Below are 18,489 nucleotides of genomic sequence, written 5' to 3' on the forward strand. Positions count from 1 at the left end.
ACCCTTTCCTCTGTAGAAAAATCCATTTAAATTAGTTACAGTGGTCCGGGGAACCCCTGTTAGGATTCTGACGCTCCCCATTCTCCCGAGGCACTGCAGGGTTGTGACGATTTCCGCTTGGCTCATGCTCCGTAACCATTAATACGCCGGGATGTCTTTCATTCTCTCCCCCCCCCCCCCATGTTCCAGGGCAGGAGATGACCTTGCCATTGGTGGAGGGCGGTGAGATTGGGGGCCGTTTCTAGGCCATCCAGCCGACCCGTAGCCACCCCTCTGACTTGGAGAGGGTGAAAATGACAACAGGATCCAGAAACAGAATCAATTCCATGTAGCTTTCGCTGCCTTAGCTGATAATAAACCCCACAAGCCCCTAAAACCCCCCAGGGCTTAATCTGCTGGTTGATTGCAAACGAGCCACACATCTGTCACACTGCAGCCAGAGCCTGTCTGGTTTCTCAGATGATGCTAGCACTAACACATCTCCTATTTATTTCCCTGCTGTCACACCCGGCTCTTTATTATCATCTCTCTTGACCCATTGCAGCAGTCCTGGGCATCTCCTGCTCATTTTAAGGAAGCTGGCATGCGAGAACCTCCTAGCTGTTCTGTAGGGCATGTGACTGGTTGGGTTTTTCTGCCTTTCACACCAACTGCCCTCCCTTCCTCTCTCCCTGTTCCTGCAGGTGACGAGACAAGCTCAGTGGCTATTTTCTCAGCGAGACGATGAGCTTCAAAATGTCAAATCCTTCATTCAGCAGCATTAAAAGTCCTTGTGATCCAGATACCAGACCTGACATTGGATGGGATCCAGCGGTTCACATACCACTTCCATCTGGCTCAAATTAAACCCTGACCTCACTTCCTCTCTTCCCAGAAGCAGGCTGCTTCCCCTTCCTTTGGGACTTTCTCCCCTGAAAGGATTTGAGGTGGATTAAATATATATCGCCATATCAAATTTTATGGTCATGGCAGTTATACAGGCACAAGACTCCCTATACAGGTAAACCGAGCTGGTCAAAGCTGCATTCCACAGCCTGGATGTTATTATAAATCTTAATAAAAACCCCGTGCATTTGTACAAACTGTCTGATATTTGGCATGGGTTAGCTACATGCTAAGCAATACACTCCTGACAAAATTTCCTGTGTGAGTGCCTGGAAGCAGTTGGAGGATGGATGGCGGCTAACAGATTGAGGTTGAATCCTGACAAGAGAGAAGAACTGTTTTGGGGGGACAGGGGGCCGGCGGGCAGGTGTGGAGGACTCCCTGGTCCTGAATGGGGTAACTGTGGCCCTGAAGGACCAGGTGCACAGCCTGGGAGTCATTTTGGACTCACAGCTGTCCATGGAGGTGCAGGTCAATTCTGTGTCCAGGGCGGCTGTCTACCAGCTCCATTTGGTACACAGACTGAGACATTACCTGCCTGCAGACTGTCTTGCCAGAGTGGTGCATGCTCTAGTTCTGCTTGGACTACTGCAATGTGCTCTATGTGGGGCTACCTTTGAAGGTGACTCGGAAACTACAACTATTCCAGAATGCAGCAACTAGACTGGGAGCGGCCGCTGAGACCACATAACACCAGTCCTGAAAGACCTCCATTGGCTCCCAGTATGTTTCCAAGCGCAATTCAAAGTGTTGATGCTGATCTTTGAAATCCTGAATGGCCTTGGCCCAGTGTACCTGAAGGAGCACCTCCAACCTCATAATTCAGCCCAGACACCGAGGTCCAGCTCCGAGGGCCTTCTGGTGGTTCCCTCCCTGCGAGAAGTGAGGTTAGAGGGAACCCATGCAGAGGGCCTTCTCAGTGGTGGCGCCCGCCCTGTGGAACGCCCTCCCATCAGATGTCAAGGAAATAAACAACTGACTTTTAGAAGACATCTGAAGGCAGCCCTGTTTAGGGAAGTTTTTAATGTTAGCCACATGGGTTCCAGGCAGATCCAGCAAATGGCTGGGACATCACAGTTTATAATCTTTTGTCCATTTCACCTTGGATTTTGCCAAGATACTTTTGGGATTGTTTTTCTTGCTCCTTTAATTGGGCACAGAAGTTCAAGGAAATGTGATCATGTGGAGAAGTGACATGCAGACACTCTGCTTCAAATCTCCCTCCTCCAACACATGGACAGCGACAATAGGGACACAGCAGAGGGTGTAGGTGCCCCCCCTGCCCCCACCTCCAGTTATGGGGTTGTAATAATGTGAAAGAGAATGCCCGAATTGGGGCAATTAGCATTCTAGGAAATGGCTAACATGATAGTGAGTCTGTTTGCTGTTGTGGATAACATGTGTACTCTTCAATATACAAATGTGCTGTTTTTTTAAAAAACAACAACTTTTTATTGGATTTTCTAAACAAGGGCCATAGGAATAACAAACGGTACAAATACACTGGTACCTTGGGTTAAGAACTTAATTTGTTCTGGAGGTCTGTTCTTAACCTGAAACTGTTCTTAACCTGAAGCACCACTTTAGCTAATGGGGCCTCCTGCTGCTACTGCTGCGCCGCAGCTGCACGATTTCTGTTCTCATCCTGAAGCAAAGTTCTTAACCCGAGGTAATAGTTCTGTGTTAGCGGAATAGTTCTGAAGCGTCTGTAACCTGAAGTGCATGTAACCCGAGGTACCACTGTAAATAGATCAAGCCTTCTCACGTCATTTGTCCACCACAAAAATAGCAAAAATAAATTTGCAGTAATACCTACAGCATATCACTGTTCATTATTGGTGGTTAATGTATAAGTCAGGGGTTGGCAAGGTTTACCTCGCCTGGGCCGGTTCACTCCAGTGGAGAAACTCCGTGTGGCCATAATTTCTGGCATCTGCGCAGACATGATTTTCGGCATCTGTGTCTGCGCAGATGCGATTTTCGGCGTCTGAGCATGCGCAGACATGATTTCCGGCACCGCGGAAGCAGGTCCCCATGCTGCTCTGCACCAGTTTAGCATAGCGCATGGGGACTCACCGAGTAGGCGGCTCAGTTTGGGGGTGGCTCGTGGGACGGTTAAACGACCCCTGTGGGCCACTTGTGGCCCATGGGCCTTAGGTTGCCTATCCTTGGTATAAGTTCTTGGTTCATGAATTGGTTTAAATAAAATGAAAAACTAAGGGGAAACAGAATAGAACAGAGTTAACAGATAACACTCGGCATTGCGTAGCTAAACGCCTAATCAGGAGCCCTTGTGTTTGTGCTTAGATTAAATATGAGTAATAAGTCACACACACCCCATGTTACCAATGAAACAATGTAAAATGCTTGTCTATCGATGAACATGGGAGCAGGGTTCAAAGTGAAGATAATGATTTATGCTTAAATTTAATTGTAGATCAACCAGATTGAGGCGAATGCTGAGGTGGGGACTTGGTCGTTTCTTGGAATACTGGCATATGTTTTGAAATTACGTCACACCAGGGTAAAGCCATATTTCTTTATCTGTCCACGTGTCAACCATAATTTATATGTTAATCTCTTGAGGAGAGCTCAGTTGTACCAATTGTCCATTGCTGTGCCAAAAAAGGTTATTTCCAGTGTCTGGTTATGTTGTGTCTCGCCGCTTGTAATGAATGGCTTATTAATTTGCTATTATGTAAATCCAGATGGCTGTCTTGAAATACATTCAATAAACTTTTAAAAAAAAAATTATTAGATTTTCCACAATGATAACACAAACCACAAAGCAGAATGATACACAAAAACAGAAAAAGAGAGAGAGAGAGAGAGAGAGAGAGAGAGGAACAATAAACAGATAAACAATAACAACAAACTTAATTCTTCACAAATCCAACCTTTTAAACATCTTGGTTGACTTCCTCAAGTCCCTCCCTTCCGAGTTTCCTTGTAGTTAAAAGTAACAGCTTTCTAATATCATTATTAAACTAAAACAATTTCCAATTATAGTCCATCTTATTCACTTTTCTTAACATTCTAAATCCCATTTATTTAATTATAACTTAGTTTAATCCTAGGCCTATTTGTTTCTTTCAAGTAATTTCTAATTTTTTTCTATTAGAAATATATTCAACGAACTTTTAATTCTCCACCACTGATTGAGGCGGTAGGGTGGGCAGGGCACCCAAGTGGGGGCCTCTGCAGCCTGAGGCAGCTGTCTCACCCTGTCTAATGGCTGGGCCAGCTCTGGTTGTACAGTCCAGCACTGTCTGGAGAGCACCATGTCGGTTACTCCTGCCCTAAAGGCTTCTGTAGCAGCGGGCTAATTTAAGAGGCAGGGTACTGTGAGGCATGTCCAAAATGCTTTCTTTACCCCGCTACACACCATGGCTGTGGGAGGCCCTGCAGCAGCCCAGCTTGGACTACAACTCCCATTAGCCTTGACATGACTGTGGTGGCGGAGGCTGCCGGGAGATGGAGTCCAACAACATGGGGAGAGGGGACGCACAGATTCTCCAGCGCGGATCGCCAGTGATCTTTAGTTTGATGCCACAGAAGGGCTGGTTGCGAAGTGATTGCCGCGGCTGATCCGAAGCCCCACGCTTCTCTGGCCATTCCTGGAGAAGAAAGACTGCTTCTGTCTGTGTTGGTTAAAAGAATGGATTACCCTGGATAACGCAGACATCCTGGACTTAGCTGGTCATGACTTAAAACTTGGCTGGCATGCATGTCTTTGGTATGGGAAGGCGATAATTTGTAGGAATTTTATGAACCATATTCTTAGGAAGAATCTGTATAGAGTTTGGGAGAAATATAAAAATCTGCTGGAAAGGAAAACAGCGTTTTCAGCTGCGCACAATTATTTCCCATATTTTCAATAAACGTTTTCCAATATTCTCTGAACGTATGTTCTTCTTGTTCTCTTATTCTATATGTTAGGTCCGCAAGCTGCACATATTCCATCAATTTAAGTTGCCATTCTTCTTTAGTTGGGACCGCTTGTTTTCCCTTTTGGGGCTAACAAAACACGGACCACAGTAGTGGCATGCATAAATATCCTTTTTTGACACCTGGGAATTTCTGAATTATCCCCAACAAAAAGGACTCTGAAAGATCTGTCTTTAAGCTCTGGGTTGCCAGCACAGACAGATTTACAAATTCATATGTATGTCTGTGTGTGTGTGTGAGACAAATTCCAGAGGGGCCCCCCTTGAAAGACTGCAAGAGATTGTAATGGATCGCGTGGAAGTCACTTCAGCACCACCAGATGAAAAGGAAAGCCGTCCGCCCTGTCTTCTATTTGGCCAAAACAAAGGTGGCCACCTTGCCTCTGACCCTGTGCAGAGCGCTCTTCCCGCTAAGGGGCGGGAACGAGCAGCTCGGCGGAGAAAGAGAGAGAGAGGCCGTCGGCTGGTCCCGGGCGGAGGCGCGCCGGCGCTCGCTCCCCGCGTCGGAGGCGCGCGCAACGGGCTTGCTCCGGCCAGCGGCAGGCGGAGGCGGGCAGGGGCGCACGTGCGGCGGCGATGGCCAGGCGGCTGGGCTCGGGAGCGCACTGAAGCAGCCCGCGCCGCGGCTGCAGCATGGGCGGTCGCGCCATGCTCTTCGTGTTCGCCGTCGCCGCTCTCCTGCAGCCCAGCCACGGAGGCTGGTTCTGGCGTGAGTGTCCCGGGACTTGGCGCGGCGGTGGCGGCACCTGCATTGCGGCAGAAGAAGAAGCAGCCCGGATCGGGCCGGCAGGGGAGAGGGGGAAAAAGGTCACGGGGCGGGGACAAGGCGGACTGCGCTCCGGGGCGCGCGGCGCAGCGCGCAACGTTTGGGGAGAGGGGCTTGCGGCGGGGCGCGAGGTTTGCGCGCGGGCTGCGGCGTCTTGGGTGCGGGGAGCGGCTCCCTGGGGACCTCGGGAGCGGGCGGGGTTTGCGCCGCGCGCTTGTAGGAGAGACATCACCACCCCATCCCTCGAAACCCCCTCGGGAGAGGCTTCTGCGTCGGGGTCGTTTGGCACAGGACGCCTGGGTCCCCTTCCCCGTCTCTTCCCCCATCCCCCCTGCCCCGCCACCCAGGTCAGAGTGTTTATCCCGTGTTAGCAAGGAATCCCGACTTGGGGAGCTGCCGGGCGGGGCTGGGGCTGGAGGTTGGTTGGTATCCTGGCCAGCTGTCGAGAAAGCGGCTTTCCATCCAGCACTTCCCGGCTACTAGGTCTCCCGGAGACCCGGGACACAGGCGCTCATTTGGCGTAACCTTTGCGCCTGCGGATCGGCATGTGTGGATGCACAATTAGGTCGCTGAGCAAATTAAGGGGGCTGGGGGCTGGTAGCAGTGCCCTTTGCGGTGGCAAAGTTTGTTTTTGTTTTTTGGTAAAGCATTCAAAGTTGTTGCTGCCTTTTCCAAAATAGGGGCAAGGGGTCTGGGGCTCAGCACCAAAGATTTGGGCCTCATCAGCTGCTTCCTGACAGCACCCCATCCCCGCTTTGCTCTTGGGCGAGTGTGTATCCTGGGCCCTCTCAAAACAGAGGGCCAGAGAATGGTTGCCTCTTCCATCTGAACACACACATACATACACACACATACACACTTTTTCTTAGGCTGCACAGTTTGTTTGTGGGGATGGCTGAGAGCCTGGAACCTGTTCCATACATAGGTGCTCTGGGAGGGCAGGACAAAGCCAGCCCCCTGCTCCCCCCATCCACCCCACCATGCAGGGCCTTGCAAAAATAGGTTACAGGTCTGGGTCGTTTCTTCCACATCTGCTTTTTTTGGTGTGTGTGTGTGATGATTCTGCAGACTTCTACACTTACCTATGGCTTCCCTCTTCATTTTTTAACAGGGTTGAGTGGGGGGGGGGAGTTTGGGGTTCCTCTCCACCAGAAAGCTCTGCACTAGTGAGCTTGCTGGAATTTTGCCTGAGGTTGGTGGGTGCGATGCCTGTTATTTGTTTTCACCCCTTGGGCAGGTCAGTGGCTTCCTACATCTGTCCTTGATGTAATGTGCATCTCTTTCCGAACTGGGAACCCCGAGCTCGTCCCCCTTCCTTGCACCCCCGGCCATTTGTTTCTCGAAGCCTTGTTCTGCTGTCTCATAGCTGGGTCGAGAGAGGGCTTCCCCATTTTGCTCTCTAACAGATAGAGGCAAGCAGGAGCTGAGCCTGCAAGGGCGTGCCAGCCACTCTCTGCAGTGGAAGGGGGGGAAAAAATAATAAACCTGGAGGGAGGGAGCCGGTGGATAGCTCTGCTGCTGCTGCTGTTGTGAAACGGTCTTCCAATTTTGCAGCGGTGACAGGCTCAGGCCTGCCTGATGTGCGTGTGCCTTGCCATCTCTGGAAGGAAAACAGGAGCTGCTCACTTTGTCGCTTGGTCTTGGCCGCTGGCGTCCAAGAAAACTGAACTTGAAAGGCATACAGCTTAATCTGGCGGGGGTTCTGCCCTGGAACCTGTTTTACACGGGAGGTGGTGATAGCGCAGGGGTAGGCAACCTAAGGCCCATGGGCCGGATGCGGCCCAATTGCCTTCTCAATCCGGCTCGTGAATCAGCGTGTTTTTACATGAGTAGAATGTGCCCTTTTATTTAAAATGCACCTCTGGGTTATTTGTGGGGCCTGCCAGGTGTTTTTACATGAGTAGAATGTGTGCTTTTTATTTAAAATGCACCTCTGGGTTATTTGTGGGGCATAGGAATTCGTTCATTTCCTCCCTTCAAAATATAGTCCTGCCCACCACATGGTCTGAGAGACGGTGGACCGGCCCACGGCTGAAAAAGGTTTCTGACCCCTGTGATAGCGTATCATCTGAGCATGTCTGGAGTGCCTTTCCTTCGCTACCGCAGTGTGCTTTGTGTAGGGCTTCCCTTGATGATGGTGTGGAGACATCAGCTAGTGCAGAGTGCCATGGCATGAGTTCGAATTCGTTGGGCCTCCTGTGGTGATATGCTGCTAGTTCTGGCTGCTCAGTTCATCACTGAGCCCAATTCAAGGCGCTGGCTTAAAACAGTAAAGCCCTGAAGAGGATGGGACTCTGCTGTCTCAAAGAGTGGTGCTCCCTAAACTGTTCTGCCTGTGAATTGAAATCCGCCACGGAGGTCCTGTTGGCCATGCCAGCAATAAACAAAGTCTGGTTGGCCAGAGCCTGGAACAGGGCCTTCTCAGTGGTGGCACCATGGAGTCCTCTCCTGTTCTGAGGCGGTTGTCAGCACTGGCTGGATTTTGGCACTAAGTAAATATGTTTCTCTTTCCCCAAGCCTATGAGGAATTGCACCTGTCTATAATTTGGAATGTTATCAGTGGAATGAATGAGTATGGTTAATTTTAAACGAGGAATCAGAGAATTGTGTAGATATTTTATGGCTGGCATTTGGCAAGTGAACAATTGAGGATGGTGATAATTTGATTTGTTGAAACCCACCCTGAGACCACTGGTAAATTTTATAAATCAATAAAATTAAATTAAATAATTAACAACAGCTATTACACATACGTGTGGCAGTAAGCTTACTAGTTGCTGCCCTCCAAGCTTTTCTCAGTAGACATACTTCGGATGCTTACTCAGAAGTAAGTTCCACTGTGGAACTTAACTCTTTGGTATGTTGGTATGTTGAAGACTGCAACCTTAGGTGGCTTTAAAAACATAGGAAGCAGCCTCAAACAGAGTCTCGCCATTAGTCCATCAAGCTCACCATAGGAGCCAACTCCTAGGGGCTGAGGTCCCTTCACCCCCCCATAAAATATTTGAGGGGGCCACCGACCCCAAGTTGACGGGGATTGCCATTCAAATGGGGGGGGGGGTGCTGCTTTGTGTGACCAGTTATACAGGGCTTACCTGGCGCCTCCAATGTTTAATTCAAGTTGGCGCCCCTGATTATAATGATGATTTCAATTTATAAGTCACTTCCAGCATAAGGAGCATCCAAGTGACTTACAGAATTTAAAGAGCATTAAGCGTAATGTAAAAAAGAAAATACACATTGCAATAAAACCCCGCCCTGAGGTTGCCACACCTTGGGCAGGTGCCCCCATCAAAAGACTCCATTCTTCCTATTCTTCCCTGCAGGGACTTGTGACTATGAACTGGTTGGCCCCCTCTACACTTGGAATCTTGCAGCATCTTCCCGATCCAGCATCTTCCGCGCTGCCACATTCGCTCGGATTTATGGTGAGTTCATAATGGAGGGACAGACTTCATGCTCTCTCCAGCTCAGTAGCATTAACAGATGCAAGACTAAGCCAGTGGCCCATTGAGTTTTGTTGACTGTCTTCCAAAATTGGCCCACTGTCCCAAGGCGGTGCACAAGCAATGCATGGCAGTAGAATGTGTCGCTTGTAGGCGACGATTGCTATACTGGATCCAGCCACCGGAGAAGCACATGGTCTCTAAACGCTGGATTTGTGGTTGTCACACTAAATCAGGGTGGTCCAACCCTCAGATGTGGCCCACGAGACCTTTTTTGGTGGCCCTTAGCAACATTCAGGAAAACAATATCTTTAAAGCTTTATAAATTTATTTTTGTGTGTGTTATGCATTGTTTATGAAAGTTTGGTGGTTCAAGCCCAGCCAGGGAGGTTCATGGGTAGAATTCCTTCATTGCAGGGGGTCGGACTAGATAATCATCCGACTCTACAGTTCTAGGATTCCACGAAAGCAGCCGTTTCCTGTATCTTGTCCTCCCCACCCTCTTTCAGGTGCCGGAGGCTGGTCTCCCGACCCGCAAGACAAGCAACCGTGGCTGCAGATTGACCTGACCAAGAAATGCCGTATCAACGCCATCGCCACTCAGGGGACCTTCAATACCTACAACTGGGTGACACGCTACATTGTGCTCTATGGGGACCACCCCAGCAACTGGAAGCCTTACTTTCAACAAGGGAGCAATTGGGTGAGAGAAGAGTTTCTGGCCCTACCTTCCAACAGGGAGGGGGCAGCACTGTGACATCAGGTGATTGCTGGGTGGGCACCTTCCTGCCCAAACCTGGCCTATAAGGGGTTTGGGGAGATAATAGTTCCCCACGCCTATAATGAAGGGTCATTAGGTAATTCCATTGGAAAAGTCCCTCTCGTTTATTCTGCTTCTTGGCTCCAGAACTGCTGTATTTTCCTACTTGGGCACCACAGGTGGTGAAAACCAGCCTTTTCAACTTCCTGTTGTGGATTTGCAAGGGATCTATACAGTTTTCGTCATGATTTGTGGCTACTGAAAACAACAGTCCTTTGCTATGTAGAGATTCCCAGACTTGTCCTCTAGAATCGCCTGTTGTAGATTCTGTGCCCATATCTTTATATGGTGCAAAAAAGGAACACACTCGTTTTGCTCAGCCACCCGTTCCCACCACCCCTAATATATGTGATGGTTCAAAATACATATATAGAAAGAATTCCCTGGATGCCAAGATCCAGATCTGGGGCCAGTACGCGTTGGTGAGAGAACCCTAGCAGAGATTTAAAGTCATAAAGTAAAGCATGGAAATACAGACTTTAAAATATGCCCTTCCAAATTTTCTCACTTCCAGTAGCATAGAAAAAGACCACATTTTTGATAAGTTAAAAAGTGGTTTACTTATCAACTCTCCAAAGGTCAGATTCATGTGCTTTAGAAAGTTGCACAGGCGGTATGGCTTGGCTTAGCTACAAAGTGGTGAAAGTTCCTAAATTATTGGAGTAGGAAGTCAAGAGTGGCTTGTGAGAGCCATGCGGTTGAGCTGGAGCAACCAGCTCAAACCTCTTGACGCTGAGCTTCTCAGGTAGACTAAGGTTGAACAAAGCCCTGATTACATAGCCCTTCCCAAGGTAAGGGGAAGTGGATGTAGCTAAGCCTGGCAGGACAGCTTACTCTATGGTATTAACCCCTTCATGCATTAATTAGACTTAAGCATGTTGGTTATATGAGGCTGGTTATCCCACAATTTGGCCGTGCTGACTGGGCATGATGGGGATTGCAGTCCACAACATTTGGAGGCTGTCATATTGGCTATCCCTTCTTTAACATCAGCCTTGAAGGTCCTCCTTGTATACCTGTCAGTGCATCTGCTTGGCTGGAGTGGGCATGGCCTTTTCACCAGTAGCCCCACCCGTCAAAATGAAATTGCCTCCCAGGTGGGATGTGGGTGGCTCTTTCTTTGCAGGCCCTTAAGCAGACATTCAAGACTAGTCAATTACAGATGCCTTTCTATTAAAAAAAAAAAAATGTTGTGCCCCTATACAGGGCTTGAGGGAGTCTTTTGCTATTATGGCTTGTTTTTATGTCCTGAAAGACCTATGTACATTGGCTCCCAGTACGTTTCCGAGCACCATTCAAAGTGTCGGTGCTGACCTTTAAAGCCCTAAACGGCCTCGGCCCAGTATACCTGAAGGAACGTCTCCACCCCCATCGTTCTGCCCAGACACTGAGGTCCAGCGCCAAGGGCCTTCTGGCGGTTCCCTCACGGCGAGAAGCAAAGCTACAGGAAACTAGGAAGAGGGCCTTCTCGATAGTGGCACCCACCCTGTGGAACGCCCTCCCACCAGATGTCAAAGAAATAAACAACTATCTGACATATGAAGGCAGCCCTTTTTAGGGAAGCTTTTAATATTTGATGAATTATTGTATTTTAATATTTTGCTGAAAGCCGCCCAGAGTGGCTGGGGAAACCCAGCCAGACGGGCGGAGTATAAATAATAAATTATTATTATTGCTATATTATTATGATGTAGTAGGACGACTTGATAAGTTGGTTTGCTCTTACTTGTTTGCGTTGTACTGCATCTTAATACTGTACGGAAGCTGCCTTGTGCCATTACCGTGAAAAGTGGCTCGTAAGTATCAAAAATAAATATGTCTTTTCCCAACTGACTGTGTGCCTTCAAGGTCTTGGGCAGAGGCTTTACCCAAGTTCCTTTCCATGGCAAATGGCAAGGAACGAACCTGGAACTTCCTACATGGGGAGAAAAAAGTGCCCTTGCCTGGAGATTTTGCATTCTATTGCCTTAATTTCTCATCCCTCCCTTTGGCTCTTAGTTCTGAAATCCACAAAGTGTTTGTGTGCCTAGGAAGACAGCCCCCCATAGCTGATCGTGCTGCTGCTCTTGAGAAGTTTCTCTTCCCATCACCACTTTGTTTTCCCTTGTGCAGACATTTTTTGGCAATGTGAACGCAAGTGGCGTGGCCCTCCACAACCTGCATCACCCCATCCTGGCGCGGTACCTCCGCATCATCCCTGTGGCCTGGAATCCACATGGTTCCATTGGCTTACGCGTGGGCCTTTACGGCTGCTACTACCGTAAGTGATTCAAGCTGGGAATGTCGACTTCTCTTTCATTGATTTCATTTCATTTTTATTTCCCCACTCCGAGATTTATGTGCAGCGCCGCTCTCTTGTGATAAAAACCCCAAAGCGGTTTACGAAAAGGATAAAGCAGTAGCATTATCAGTAAAAAAATAGTTTAACAAACCCTATTTGCAATATTCAAAAATACAGTGGTACCTCAGGTTACAGATGCTTCAGGTTACAGACTCCGCTAACCCAGAAATAGTATCTCAGGTTAAGAACTTTACCTCAGGATGAGAACAGAAATCGTGCGGCGGCAGCAGGAGTCCCCATTAGCTAAAGTGGTACCTCAGGTTAAGAACAGTTTCAGGTGAAGAACGGATCTCCGGAACGAATTAAGTTCTTAACCCAAGGTACTGCTGTATCAACAATAAGCCAAAAAACAAATTAAAACACATGCTAACGTTCCACGGCATTCTAAAAACAACTGCTTCACAGAAATGTGAAATACTTGGATGCTGTTTATACCTTCCAAGTAAAATAAGATTTGTGGTGGACACCCTGAAAATATCTGAAGTGTGTTATCTATCTAGTCAGATTATTTTACTTTGGGCTCTGAAATTCCGAAGTTTACATTGGGGCAATACATTTGTTAATACATTTTGAACATGCCCAGTGTTTTTATTTGCCTTGATCGATATGTTTTCCTAATAGGCAGTGCTTTTCATTGAAAAAAATGAATGAGGTGCTGGTATTCATATCTTAATCCAAGTGTTGTGGGTGCCAGCACAAAATATTTTTTTATTCTTTTAAAAACTTTTTTAATTCAAAATTAAAACAAAACATATTATCCGGAAACCTATCATCCTTATTCCCCCCCCCCACATTTTTCCTCCCACCCCCCCTCCCACACAACCCCCCCAGCTTCCCTCAGTTCCAGTCTCTGATTTCTCTAAGAATGCTGTTTTCTGCATGTTACACAGTTGTATAGATCCTCAAACTATTTAGCTGATTATCATCACAAAATAGTTACCAGTAGCAGCAAAGACAGAGAGAGGTGACAGTATTGTGTACCAGTGAGTACTCTCACAAAAAACAGTGTTTGAGATTACGGACCAACATGACTCCCTTTTACTTTTTCACATTAACAAAAAAATCCATAATCATAGCACATACTCAAAAGAAAAACTTGTATTTGTGGAGAAGCAGTTTGGAAATTGATTGGCCCCCACAATCATTGGTTAAAAGAGGAAAATATGGTGCATGTATTGGTTTGTTTGTTTTTTCTTAGCAAACTGGGCGGGGAGGGGGAAGAGGGTGATTTTCCAGATGTCTTCAAGGTGTGACATATTTAGGGCTGAGGAGACAGATCTAGATAATATGGGGATAAAATGGGGGAGAGGAAGGTATTCAGGAAATTAATGGAACCCGAGATGAAAATATAGCTTAGTAACTGAGGCGCTGACTCTTAGTATTGATCAGGAGTCACATGCAAGCAAACTTTGCATTGGCCAAGGTCCTGTTGGTCTAATTTGGGACATTGGCAACGGACTGGCTACTATTGTACTGTCGTACTTGGAAAGGGGGGGACGCGGGTGGCGCTGTGGGTTAAACCACAGAGCCTAGGGCTTGTCAATAAGAAGGTCGGCGGTTCGAATCCCTGCGACGGGGTGAGCTCCTGCTGCTCAGTCCCAGCTCCTGCCAACCTAGAAGTTCGAAAGCACGTCAAAGTGCAAGTAGATAAATAGGTACCGCTCCAGCGGGAAGGTAAATAGCGTTTCCGTGCGCTGCTCTGGTTCGCCAGAAGTGGCTTAGTCATGCTGGCCACATGACCCGGAGGCTGTACGCCGGCTCCCTCGGCCAGTAAAGCGAGATGAGCGCCGCAACCCCAGAGTCGGCCACGACTGGACCTAATGGTCAGGGGTCCCTTTACCTTTACTTGGAAAGGAGACTTGACTGGAAGCATCTGTGCAACTGCTTTGCTCCTCTTCCCCGCAGAGTCTGACGTCTTATATTTCGATGGCGACGATGCCATCGCCTACAAGTTCCGCACCAGAACGGTCCGTACCGTCCAAGACATGCTTGGGTTCAACTTCAAGACGATGGAACGCGAGGGGATCTTAATGTACGCGGCGGGGGCCCAGGGCGACTACATCAGCCTGGAACTGCAGCAGGCCCAACTGGTCTTCAGCATAAGCCTTGGTGAGTTTGGAGGGGGGTGGAAACCATGCAAGTCCCAACTCAGAGATAGGCAACGTGGTGCCCTCCAGCTTTCATTGGGCTCCAAGTCCCATCATCCCTGACCATTGACCACACTGGTGCCAGATGGTGACAAGCTGCTAAGGCAGTGATTGGGTACCTGGGTGGAAATCTGCAGTTGTGACATAATTCATTTGTGAATATCCTTGTTTGACGTGAGAGTAAATAACTGATAACAACAACAACAACAATTTTATTATTTATACCCTGCCCATCTGGCTGGGTTGCTCCACCTTCCAACACATATAAAAACATAATATAACATCAAATATTAAAAACTTCCCCATACAGGGCTGTCTTCAGGTGTCTTCTAAAAGTTGTGTAGCTCTTTAACTCCTTGACATCTAATGGGTGGGCATTCCAGTATACCTGAAGGAGCGTCTTCACGCCCATCGTTCAGCCCAGACACTGAGGTCCAGCTCCGAGGGCCTTCTGGCGGTTCCCTCACTGCGAGAAGAGAGGTTACGGGAAACCAGGCAGAGGGCCTTCTCGGTAGTGGCGCCCTCCCTGTGGAACGCCCTCCCATTAGATGTCAAGGAAATAAACAATTATCTGACTTTTAGAAGACATCTGAAGGCAGCCCTGTTTAGGGAAGCTTTTAATGGTTGATGTTTTATCATGTTTTTAATATTCTGACGCCCAGAGTGGCTGGGGAAACCCAGCCAGATGGGCAGGGTATAGATAATAAATTATTATTATTATTATTATTATTATTATTATTATTATTATTACTGCTGCTACTACTACAGAAGCACAATGAAAGAATAACATTAATCAAGGCAGTCAAACTCATAGCAATGCATGTAGATGTTTCAGGGTGCTAAGATTTGAGATTTTGTTTAGCAGACCTCTCCTGTGAAGCTCTCTGGCAGAGGTGGTGCAGTTTGCAACGTCTGCATGCCAGACTTTGGCAGCTGAGCCCACTAAGCAGCTCAGGCTAAGCAGAGATGATCTTGAGCTGAAATGACATAAAGTTGATAGACTTTCATCTTTAAATGTGAGCACCGCATTTGCATGCGAAATGTGTGTATTTGTGAGAGAGATTTAAAGGGCATGCGAATGGGTGGATGGGTGCACGCCAAACCTTTCTGCTGCCCTTCATCCCCATGCTTCCATCTCCCCAGGTACTTTTATCTCAGCTAAACTCTTGATAGAGAAAGTGAGCTTAGCTGGGAGAAAGCGTCTGTGGAGGATAAAGCTGGCTGGAGTAAGGGCCCTACACTTCTTTGACCTTTCAGAATTGCAACCCACATCTGCCACACCTGTGAATAGACACAAGATAATATCAGTGGTAAAGTGGTAAAGGGACGTGGGTGGCGCTGTGGGTTAAACCACAGAGCCTAGGACTTGCCGATCAGAAGGTCGGTGCTTCGAATCCCCACGACGGGGTGAGCTCCCGTTGCTCGGTCCCTGCTCCTGCCAACCTAGCAGTTCGAAAGAACGTCAAAGTTCAAGTAGATAAATAGGTACCGCTCCGGTGGGAAGGTAAATGGCGCTTCCTTGCGCTGCTCTGGTTTGCCAGAAGCGGCTTAGTCATGCTGGCCACATGACCCGGAAGTTGTACACCAGCTCCCTCAGCCAATAAAGTGAGATGAGCGCCGCAACCCCAGAGTCGGCCACAACTGGACCTAATGGTCAGGGGTCCCTTTACCTTTACCTAATATCAGTGGTACCTTGGTTTTCCGAGCGTCTTGGAAGCCAGACATTTCGGTTTTCGAATGCCAGAAACCTGGAAGTAAATGTTTCCGTTTTCGAACGCGCCTCGGAAGTCAAACGGCTCCCGCTGCATTTCCCCCCCAAATTTCTCTATTGAAATTGCCAACTGCCCTTTACGCCTCAGTTGCCGAACTTTTCGGAAGTCAAACGGTGTTCCGGATTATGTTCAACAACCGAGGTACCACTGTTTCTGTAAACAAACAATAACCGTCCCCAAAAATGGCAAAAGTCGTTTCTTTCCCAAATAGGTTTTATCTTAAACAATGGCAAACGCAGTAAATAAAGAGTTCCCTTGTAATATGTCAGCGGTTCAGTGCTCATTTCTTCTCTTTCCAAAATAGATTTTATCTTGAACAATGGCAAACATGGTAATAAATGGTCCACTTGTAATGTATCAGTGGTTCAGTGCTTGGACGTTGTTCTGGTAACCTAGCGTTTTGTCGCTAAAGAGCTTAGTCATCGAGCTTTGTAGTAAATAGTGTACAACAGAAGACCTAATCCATCCTAGAGGCCAATAGAGCATAGACAACAGAAGTTAGACTATTCCTGTTCAGATAGAGGGACAGCTGAACCACCAGCCAAAGCTGATGGAAGGCACTCCACATCACTGGGGCCGCCTGAGCCTCAAGCAACAGCAAAGGATCCAGGAGGACCCCCAAGCTATCTTATCTGCTCCTTCAGAGGGAGTGTAGGGAACCACCCACTAACAGACTTAGCTGGATTGAACTTCAGTTTATTGGCTTTCGCCCAGGCCGTTACCAAGGCAAGACTGCAGTCCATCACACATCCGCTGCCACACCTGCAGATATTAAATAAATAATAGAATAATATATTGTTATATTAATGGTCTATTGTTGTATGAACTTAGTTCACTGATTGATTTGATTTTGTGTCCTGCTCTTCCTTCCCAAAAAGCCCAGAGTGGCAAACAAATAATGCTGTTTAAAAGGAAACAGAAACAATTAAAAGCATCAACAATCAGTTTAAAACGTCCCTAAAAGCTGTTAGAGCTGTTTAAAAAGTTCTTTGATTCAGTGATCTGCAGGATTCCTGGAACATTGTTCTTCGGCCACCCAAATTCCTGAGTTGCAGTTTCAAAATTGACCTTTTGCTCAGTTTTCTGGGAACTTCCAGTACAGAAAAACAGCATTCTTTGCCTGTCTTCTGCCCGTGGGTATATACAGTGGTACCTCGGGTTACATATACTTCAGGTTAATACGCTTCAGGTTACAGACTCTGCTAACCCAGAAATAGTACCTCGGGTTAAGAACTTTGCTTCAGGATGAGAACAGAAATCGTGCTCCGGCAGCAGCGGGAGGCCCCATTAGCTAAAGTGGTGCTTCAGATTAAGAACAGTTTCAGGTTAAGAACGGACCTCCGGAACAAATTAAGTACTTAACCCGAGGTACCACTGTACTGGTTCACCAAATAACCAAGGCCAAAAGTTGGATTTTAGAGGGGCACGGAAAGAACTCGAATGACTTGGCTCTGCTCTTCTGCGGACAATATCTCCCGCATCCTGTTGACATGCTGTTTCTGCTCCCCAGGCAACAGCTCACTAAACATGAGCGGAGGGGAGACGATTATGAAACTGGGAAGTCTCTTGGATGACCAACACTGGCACCAAGTTCGCATCGACCGCTACAGGCGATTTGTCAATTTCAGCTTGGACGGGGAGGTCTTGCAGTACCGCCTTAACGGAGAGTTTGATCAGCTTGACCTGGACAAAGAGGTGATTGGGATGGCATGGCATGGTGGGCAGCTGCTCCCAGCTCTGCCAGGGGTTTACACTTGTGATGCCCTGATTGGAGATTTTAAATTTAAGCCCCAAATTGAACCCTGCTCTTCTCCCTTTCTCCATGGCAGTGGTACCTTTCAGTGTTTCCCAGCCTTACATATTTGATCCCCTCTGGGTTTCCTTGACTTCTGCAGATCTTCTTTGGGGGAATAATGAACTATGAGAAGCAGCGCCTTGTCTATCGGCCAAACTTCCGTGGCTGCATGGAAAACATTGCCTACAATTTGGTCTATATCAGCAACTTGGCAAGACGTCGTAAACCGTCTATTAGGATCGAGGTGAGGATGAACGTGTTACTGTGGTCTGCAAAAATAGAGAGAGAGAACTTTGTTTAGTTGCCCCTGACTCTGTTGTAGATGTTTGCTAAGACTGCGGAAGCAGCTTTGTTGTTGTTTAGTCGTTCAGTCATGTCCGACTCTTCGTGGCCCTATGGACCAGACCGCGCCAGGCACTCCTGTCTTCCACTGCCTCCCGCAGTCTGCTCAAACTCATGCTGGTAGCTTCGAGAACACTGTCCAACCATCTCGTCCTCCGTCGTCCCCTTCTCCTTGTGCCCTCCATCTTTCCCAGCATCAGGGTCTTTTCCAGGGAGTCTTCTCATGAG

General features: G+C 47.8%; 1 protein-coding gene across 1 annotated transcript in view; it reads left to right on the forward strand.

Moving 5' to 3' along the window:
* The first annotated feature begins 5,388 nt into the window (after positions 1-5,388).
* The window catches only part of CNTNAP1 (contactin associated protein 1), a 41,418-nt gene continuing 28,317 nt past the window's right edge, over positions 5,389-18,489 (forward strand). Inside the window, exons 1-7 of the mRNA XM_080976499.1 lie at positions 5,389-5,541; positions 8,925-9,026; positions 9,554-9,747; positions 11,977-12,124; positions 14,111-14,314; positions 17,635-17,819; positions 18,020-18,163. Of these exons, the coding sequence (XP_080832625.1) occupies positions 5,466-5,541; positions 8,925-9,026; positions 9,554-9,747; positions 11,977-12,124; positions 14,111-14,314; positions 17,635-17,819; positions 18,020-18,163 (1,053 nt within the window). The 5' untranslated portion in view covers positions 5,389-5,465. The remainder of the gene's footprint in view (positions 5,542-8,924; positions 9,027-9,553; positions 9,748-11,976; positions 12,125-14,110; positions 14,315-17,634; positions 17,820-18,019; positions 18,164-18,489) is intronic.

This window comes from Podarcis pityusensis (assembly GCF_964106645.2).
Source record: "Podarcis pityusensis genome assembly, chromosome: 13".
Classification (NCBI taxonomy): Eukaryota; Metazoa; Chordata; class Lepidosauria; order Squamata; family Lacertidae; genus Podarcis; species Podarcis pityusensis.